This window comes from Elephantulus edwardii, unplaced genomic scaffold (genome assembly GCF_000299155.1).
Source record: "Elephantulus edwardii isolate Elephantulus edwardi_28Jun2011 unplaced genomic scaffold, EleEdw1.0 scaffold00178, whole genome shotgun sequence".
Lineage (NCBI taxonomy): Eukaryota > Metazoa > Chordata > Mammalia > Macroscelidea > Macroscelididae > Elephantulus > Elephantulus edwardii.
In genome coordinates, this window is record NW_006399928.1 from 6,366,380 (window position 1) to 6,375,357 (window position 8,978).

Consider the following 8,978-nt stretch of genomic DNA (forward strand, 5'->3'; position numbering starts at 1 on the left):
GAGGGGTTTGTGCGGGGAGAAGGGTGCAACAATGAATGAATGTAATTCCAAAATCTCTGTAGATGTTCATTGAAATGAAAAATAAACAAACTAAACTAGTTTAAAAAAAAAAAGAGGGAGTTTCACATTCAGCAGAGAGGCCAAGAAAGATACTGAAAGATGTGCAATGACTTAATAAGAAGGTCATGGTCATCTTTATGGAGTTGTTACCCTGTAGTTATGGTAGCAGAATCCAGATTAAAGAAAGGTGAAGAGGAAGCAGGTAAGTTAAGTGCAACTTCTCTTAACTCATTGCTGTGAGTTGGAAACAACTTATAGCTGATTCAACAATGGGTTTTCAGAGCTGTAAGTCATGTGTAAGAGAATGTCCAGTGGATTCCAACCAGCAGAGGTTAGTGTTTCAGTTAGCAGTGCAACTCCCTATGGACTAGGTCACCAGTATTTAAGAAAGGAGAAGGAAAAAAGAATGATCATATTTGAGTCAGATAAGGCTTCTGCTTTATTTTGGGGTTTTGTTTTTATTTTGGTTTTAAAGAATGAAAGAGCCTTTGAGCATGTTTATAGGATGAACTAGTTGAGAGTCAGAGAGAGGTAATGTTGAAGAGCCAAACGCTGCCTGAAGGATCAAGATTTTACAGGAAGTTGGAAAAGATGGACCAAAAGGTGTAAGTGTAGTGGTGAGCTTTGGACAAGTAGGGAGATAGAAGCATTTGAGAGCTGGACAAAGAATAAGATTGACAGAGAAGAATTAATGCCTTTGAGTTGTGCTGCTGGAGAAGAGTATTAAACAAAAGAAGCCCCCAAAAGTATAAACAGGTCTGTCCTACAGAAGGTGAAACCAAATTGTTCCTTGGAGGTAAGCATTTTGAAGCTGTATGTCACATACTTTGGGTATGTTGCTAGGAGGGACCATTCCTTAGAGAAGGACATCATGCTTGGAAGGGTGGAAGGTTAGTGCAGGAGAGGAAAACCTTGGATGAGATGGACTGACACAGTGACTATGGCAATGGGATCAGGTGTGTCAGAGATGGTGAAGCTGCCTCATGAGAAAGCAAGGTTCAAAGCCACTGTTCACAGGGTCACTATAAGTTGTAGTAGATTCAACAGCACATAACAACAACAACAGGGTTCTTTTAGAAGGAAAGTGACATTAAAATATGTTTTGAGAATATCAGTTTGACTTACACATACAGAATGGGTTGGAGTAGAGAGAGGTGGCAGATTGTGCAATAATTTAAAAGAGATGACTGAAACCAAAGCTAGTATAAGAATATTGTTGTTATTGTTGTTGTTGTTGTTATGTGCCATCGAGTCACCTGTGACTAGAAAAATAAAAAATCTAAACTACATTTCAAAAAGTATGACATAAATTGGGAATAAAAAGGTATAGGGCAATTCAAAGAGAAAAGAGAGTTAAAATGACTAAAAAATTTAAATATTAATTTGGGGATTAAAATGGTGATACCAATGTCAGGAATAGGGCAATTGAAAAACACGGTCAATGTGGAGAGGAAAAAAAAAAGGGGTTTTAAGAGAAACTGATTCATTGCAAATATATCTATGAATATATAAAACCAAAAATAAACTTAAACCTATTGTCATCATCAGAACCAATTCAAAGCTGACTCTCAAGCAAGTTTTTAGATACAATAAATAACAAGGGAGGAAACTGCCCACCCTTTCCCCTCAAAGCTGCTGGTGGATTGGAAACATCAGGTAGGCACCTTATTGGGGTTAGTAGCACAACTCCCTATAACTATCTCACATGGGTTCCTTCTTATCTATGAATATAGTTGTTGTTGTTGTTGTTGTTGTTGTTGTTGTTGTTATGATGAGTCAGAACTGACGCACAATTGAACCTCCACCATGTTTTCAGAAGCAGTAAGTCACACATAAGGAGACTGCCCATCTTTCTCCCATGTAGCAGCTGGTAAATTCAAACAATGTACCTTTGGGCTGGCAGCACAGGTCCTTACCATTAGGCAACCAGAGCTCTCTTATGAATATAGTAGAGGGTAAAAAAAAATATTACATACTGATTTAGGGTGATGTTTCTGAAATTTTAAACTTTTAAAAGAAATCAATTTCTCTATAGAAAACTATATGAAGAATGAAAAAAATTCAGTGTTGAATGGGAATAAATAATTTATTGAGATAGGACATATAGTTTGAGGCAACTCTAACACTCCCATGCCAAAAGAAAATTAAACAGAAGTTGACATTTTCAATGTTTCAGGATTGGATTAAATATTTCCTAGGAATTCTATTTCACCCAGTAAAAGACAAGCTGTATTACCACTAGACAGCCAATATCTCAGATCTGATAAACATTTAGTCTTTTTTCAAACCTCAGGCATATCAAACAAGTTTTTCCAATTGATAAAACATATACAGTAAAACTAAAGAAATTTCCAACCTATTACACAGGCATTGGCCAGTGATTCAAGAATTAATTTGCTTCTTTCCAGGTTTTGAATTCTGTGGATTAATACCAACAGTTTCTATTAGCACACTATTTTACACTTCTGAGTTCAAGATTTAAAAAATTAAGATTCAGTTACATTTCAAGAAAATTAAAATATAAAAAAAATTAAATTAAAACTCAAGATTAAAAATTTTTAACTCAGGAGATACTTTACATCTATCACAAGGGCTTGGCATGGTAAATGTCAATGCTTTCAACTAAGAAAGCAGACTGGTTACATATTACACTATGGTTGTATGGAAAGTAGAATAGAACAACAAATAAGTTTCAGGGAAATTAAATTCTGTCTCCTTACTTCTCTTGCACTGCCTGAATTTTAGACAATCAGACTGCAAAGAATGAGAATTCCAGAACCTTAATTGTGCTCATCTAGAACCTGTTCATAGAATGAGAGGCACTTTTTCAAACACAATGATGTGATACTGTGTCATTTAAAATCAGGAAATGTGCAAATATCAGGGCAAATGAAGAAAATATTGAAATTGTCAAGGCAGTCAAGAAATCAAATTATATACTGCATTGTGAAAATCTACTGTAATCGATCTTTTTAGAGCAAAAATCACTTTGAAAACTAAGGTTCACTTGACCCATGTTGCCTAGTGGCAAGAACCTGTGCTGCAATTCCAAAGGCATGAAGTTCAAGGCCACCAGCTGCTCCAAGGGAGAAGGATGAACAATCTCCTCTTGTATGATTAACTGTCTCTGAAAACCTTCCACAGGGTCAGCTATGGGTCACTTCCAACTGTATGGTACACAACCACAACATATGCATGAGAGGAAAGATTATCTTCTTCCTGTGATCTAAAAACCCACTGGAGGGTCTGCTATGAGACATTTCTGAAATGCTGGAAAATGGATATGGAAAACCAAAAAGCTGCTGACTGTGAATTATGGTGTTAAGTGTGCAAGAAATATTGACTATTCCATAGACTGTGAGAAGAACAAACAAATTTGTCTTTGAAGAAGTACAGCCAGAATGCTCCTTCAAAGTGAGTACAGAGAAAATAGAAAATCTAATGTAGACAGTTAGTGAAAAAGAGGAAACCTTCAACAAGAGGGACTGACACAGTGGATGCAACAGTAGGCTCAAACACAATAATGACTGTCAAGATGCAGGACTGAGCAGTGTTTTTATTCTGTTGTACATAGAATAGTAGTAAGTCAGAATAGACTTGATGGCATCTAGCAACAACAACACAACTAAAAGGAGGTTTAGAAGTATGAGAACATAAAATTATGATCTGGAATAAGAAACCTTTTTATGTCCTGTCATGTGGAATAATATCCATGAAAGTAACCTCTGGTGTCAGGACCATAGTTTGAGTAACAAAAACAAAAAGAAATCTTCCTAGTGATAAAATGAATGGAGGTAAAACAACTAAAAAATCTGAGTATTGAGAGTTATCTATAAAATGCTTACAAATAATAAAATCTGTTAAAGTTACCTATTCAAAAAGCAAGCCAAAAAACCTGTGCAAACTCTTCCACATTTCCTAAATATTTGTAAACATACTTCATGCAAAGATCATAAACATACAACAAAAATTATCAACATGTTAAAATTAAAAGCTAATATAGTATCATGAGATGATGCATATCACATAGTATGAATTCAATTGAAAGTCAAGTGCTAGGTGGACTATTATCAAATTTAGAACCAACCTGACTTGATGAGGAAAAAGGGGTCTGTTTAGGAAAAGAATCGTCTTTTACATACACATAGTAACCTTTTATGTACAGCTGAAAGGATAAACATAGCACAAGATTCAAACTTTCAAAAATTTACAATCCAACACCTAAGAATGAGGAAGCCATCCTTGAAAGATCAGAGAATTACTAAAAAACATTTTTTTCCTTTTTCATCTATGTTATGAAGTTCCTGCTCCTTTCATTTTCTCAAACATGAGCCAAGATTTCAAAAGAAGAAATAACACTCTGAGAGGCTTACAAGAAAACATCTCCAATTAACAAATCCAAACTTAACTTAGAATTATCTTAGAAGAACAGGGCTTAGAAACCATCTATCCAAACACTTCACTGAATTGAAAAAAAGTTCAAAAATAAAAAGTAACCTGACCAAGGTCACAGGTCAGTAAGAAGCCAGGTTGGGTCTAGCATTCACGTGACCTAACTCTCAATCCTTTGAGACTCTCAGTCTTACAAGCTATAACTGCTTCTCAAAGAACCTCAAACTGATATATTTAAAGAATATCAGAGTGAATAGTAATCAAGATAAAGAATTACTGTATCTATTAGTATCAGATAGGAATAATGGATGGATAAATATGAGTGAATACACTATCATATTATTCACAAAATACGTTTCTCTTACAAGGATGTCACAATAGTCAGTGTTCCACTAGACACACTAACCTTAAACCCACTGAAACACCCTGCAGTTTAAAGATCATTCATTCACTTGCCAAGATACATAAATGCAAGGAGACATACCCTAATTCCACTGGTTCCCAAACCCCTAACTTCCCTTTTTGATAATCCACTGGTGCAACAATTTACACGTTCCTCACTTTCCTGCCACCTATTACTTCGGTTTCCTCATTCAGACTGTTTTTTCCTAACTGGTATCTCAGGCGCCTCTCCCTGACTCTGCAGGCTTCTCTTATCACCTTCTCATTTATGTCTGCAAATCCCAGCCTTTCTCTCAAACCCCATGACCTTCTCTCACTTACACAGTGATGTGGCCGGCGCCCCGAACCAACACAGGGTCTGGAGCATATTTTCTCAGATTTTCTTCGCTCACTACCCGAGGCGGGAGAGGTGCTGACGCTTCCTCTTCTTCCTCATCTTGCTCTTCGTCGTCCTCTTGGCCTGACACTGGTGAAGAGGATGGCGACGACGACGTTGCCACTTCTTCCTCCTCTTCCTCCTCCTCCTCCATTTCTGAGATTGTGTCGAACTCCGCCATGTTGGGCAGCAGGATGCTCATCACGTGACCTCGCGATTACCGGCACCCTCAAGGAAAATGGTTTGAAACTGCCCAAGTATTGGAAGTGAGAGATCAAAATGAAGGGAAGCGAAAGGGAGAAGGAACAAGATTTGAGGACATGCGCCTGCGTGTTAGTGAGCACGGGTCAGAAGGGGGCAGCTGTAGGCGGGGGCACTGGAAGAAAGACGCAAATTCAGTGTACGCTTGCGCGACTCCAAGGGATGGGGATGTTAGAGGTAGATTCCAGAGGATTTTTCCAAACTTACGATCTACAGGTGCTGATCTTAATACTGCTCTTTTGGCTTCTGCTACTTTTATCGGGGAACATATCTTCAGGTTTTATTTTCTATTGATTAATGTGTATCTTCAGGTTTTATTTCTTATTGATTAATGTTGTCTTTGTTGTTATGTGCCATCGAGTCGCCTGCGACTCATAGCGACCCTAAGTACAACAGCCCTAAACCCTGCTCTATCCCTTGCCAATCTTACTGTCTCCGACATACCTATCCCCATTACCCCAGTAACTGAATCAATTCTTCTCATTGAGGGTCTTTCTCTCCTGCGCTGTCCCTCCACCCTCCCAAGCATGACGTCCCTCTACAAGGACTAATCCTGCCTTGCAACATGTCCAAAATATGTCAGACAAAGCCCTAGAATCCTTGCCTCCAAGGAGAAGCCTGATCTCACCTTCTCTAGGACGAAATTGTTTGCTCTCCTAGCAGTCTATGGTACATTCAATATTCTTCTCCAGCACTACAGCTCAAAGGCATCAACTCTCCTATCATCCCTAGTCCTTGTCCAGCTCTCTGATTCATAGCAAGTAATTGCAAAGACCATGTCCTGGATCAGGTGCACCTTAGTCTCCAGACTGACATCATAGCTCTTCAGTACTTTGGAGAGGTCTCTAACAGCAGACTTTCCCAATTCAAGTCGTCTTTAATTTCCTGGCTGCTGGTACCAAGAGTGTTGATTGTAGATCCAAGCAAACTGAAACTGTCAACAATCTCAGTCTCTTCACCATCTATCATGATGTTGCCAATCGGCCCAATGGTGAGAATCTTTAGTTTTTTAGTCTTGAGCTTCAGTCCTTACTGAAGGCTGCAGTCCTTGATCTTCTGCAGCAAGCGCTTCAGGTCCTTCTCAGTGTGAGCAAGCAGGGTTGTGTCATGGGTACTATTATCACAGGGAGTCCTGATGGTACGTATAGTAGCTAAAGTACTAGGCTGCTAACCAAAACAAGTCTGGTTGTAACATTAGAAAGTTGACCAGCTAACCGAAAGGCCATTTCTCTCTAAGGGTTAGAATCCACCAGTGGCTCCATAAGAGAAAGATGGGAAGTGTCCTCACTTGAAATTTACAGCCTCAGAAACTTGATTCAGCGATGAGTTGATTTTTAGTCCAGGGCAATGAATTTTGAGGAATTCTGCTGGAGACATACATAGCAATCAGTTTCCATGAAGATTACAGCCTTGAAAACTGTGTGCTAATTCTTATGTGTCCAGTTGCTATGAGTCCAATTACACTGGAAGGCAATAGATTTGGCTTTAGCTGTGCAGCTTTCCCAAAGGCACACAGGCGAAATCCACCAGCTGCTTTGTGGAAGAAAGATGGACAATCTCTTCCTGTACTTTTAAACTGCTTCTGAAAACCGAATGGAGGGTCAGCTATGTGTTTATTCTGACTGGATGATACACAATAGTGAATGGAAAACATGCTCCATAAAAAAGAAGTCTGCACCACAAGATAAAGGTAAATAATCCAGTAGAAAAATGGGCACAGGATATGAACAGGTACTTCATAAAAGAAGACATTCAGATGGCCAACAAGCACATGAAGAAATGTTCAAAATCCCTAGCTCTAAGAGAGTTGCAAATCAAAACAACTATGAAATATCATCTCACCCTAGTCAGAATAGCAAAATTTAACAGAACAGCAAGCAACAAATGCTGACAATGTTGTGGAGAAACTGGAACCCTTATTCACTGTTGGTGGGAGTGTAAAATGGTGCAACCACTGTGGATAGTGGTATGGCGCTTTCTTTAAAAGTTGCAAATAGAGGTATAATTTGACCCAGCAATTCCACTACTAGGAATATACCCTAAAGAGACCATACTTGACATCTAAGTAGATAAATGTACACCCATGTTTATCGCAGCTTTGTTCACCATAGCAAGGAGTTGGAAACAACCCAAGTGCCCATCCACAAATGGATAGAGAAGCTGTGGTATATTCACACAATGGAATACTACACTGCACTGAAAACCAAGGAACTCGTGCAATATTATCCAAAATTCGTGACCATGGAGGGCATTATGCTAAGTGAAATACCTCGGTCACAAAAGGACAAATACTGCATAGTGCCACTGTTGTAGAATGGGACTGACATCAGGGTTGGGATAAGACTGAGAAAAACTGGATAAATTATGTATACTGCATTGAAACAGATGAGGGAGAGAACAGTTTAAAAGCGATATGTGATAGGGTATTAAGGTTATCACAAGAGTCCAGAATTAAGGTTGCATAGTGGAGTGTTCCTCACCTTCAGCTTAAACTTGCATATGAGTGGTCTGTTCCACAATCAGCTCCTGGCCTAGTTTTCACAGCTTATATTGAGCTTCTCCAGCGGATGTAATGGATCTGATTCCTATGTATACCATCAGGTGAAATCCATGTATATAACCTGCGTTTGTGTCTCTTAAAAAAACGTATCTGCAATGAATAAGTCACTGATTGTGCAAAATTCAATCATTCTCTCTCCAGCTCCATTTCTGTCACCGAATCCATGTTTTCCAACTACGGAATCTTCTCTGTTCCCAACTCTTGCATTCCAGTCACCCACTATTATCAATGCATAATGATTGCATGTTCGATCGATCTCTGACTGTAAAAGTTGGTAAAAATCTTCTATTTCCTCTTCCTTGCCTCTGGTTGTTAGTGTATATATCTGAATGATAGTGATATTCACTGGCCTTCCTTGGTATGTATATGGATATTATCCTGTCACTCACAATATTGTACTTAAAGATGGATCTAGAAATGACTTTCTTAATTATGAAAGCAACTCCATTTTTTTCTCACCTTTTCATTTCCAGAGTAATATATCATATGATCCTCCGACTCAAATTGCCCCATGCCAGTCAATCTCATCTCAACAATGACTAGTATGTCAATATTTATGCATTCCATTTCTTCCTTAACAATATCTCATTTTCCTACATTTATGGTTCCCACATCCAGGGTAGCGTCTGTTTCAACAAACAGACGCTGCCCTGGATGTGCTCAGTAAGTTGTGCCAGGAAATCTGGAGGACAGCCAGCTGGTCAACTGACTGGAAGAGATCGATATTTGTTCCCATTCCAAAGAAAGGTGAACAATATGGAAATTATCAAACAATATCATTGATATCATATGCAAGCAAGATTCTGCTGAAAATTATCCAAAAATGTTTGGAATAATATGTCAACAGAGAACTGCCAGATGTGCAGGCTGGATTTAGAAGAGGTCGTGGTACTAGGGATATTATAGCTAATGTTAGATGGATCTTGG

General features: G+C 38.6%; 1 protein-coding gene across 2 annotated transcripts in view; it reads right to left on the bottom strand.

Annotated features, from left to right (window-relative positions):
- The window catches only part of LOC102854869 (cysteine-rich hydrophobic domain 1 protein-like), a 227,597-nt gene extending 222,165 nt beyond the window's left edge, over positions 1 to 5,432 (bottom strand). Inside the window, exons 1-2 of one of the 2 annotated variants that reach the window (XM_006895997.1) lie at positions 5,347 to 5,411; positions 5,176 to 5,241 (exon numbers count right to left, since the gene is read on the bottom strand). In XM_006895997.1, the coding sequence (XP_006896059.1) occupies positions 5,176 to 5,241; positions 5,347 to 5,411 (131 nt within the window). Of the gene's footprint in view, positions 1 to 5,175 lie in introns of both variants that reach the window. The other variant, XM_006895996.1, reaches the window with a different exon arrangement.
- Between the last annotated feature and the right edge of the window lie 3,546 nt (positions 5,433 to 8,978).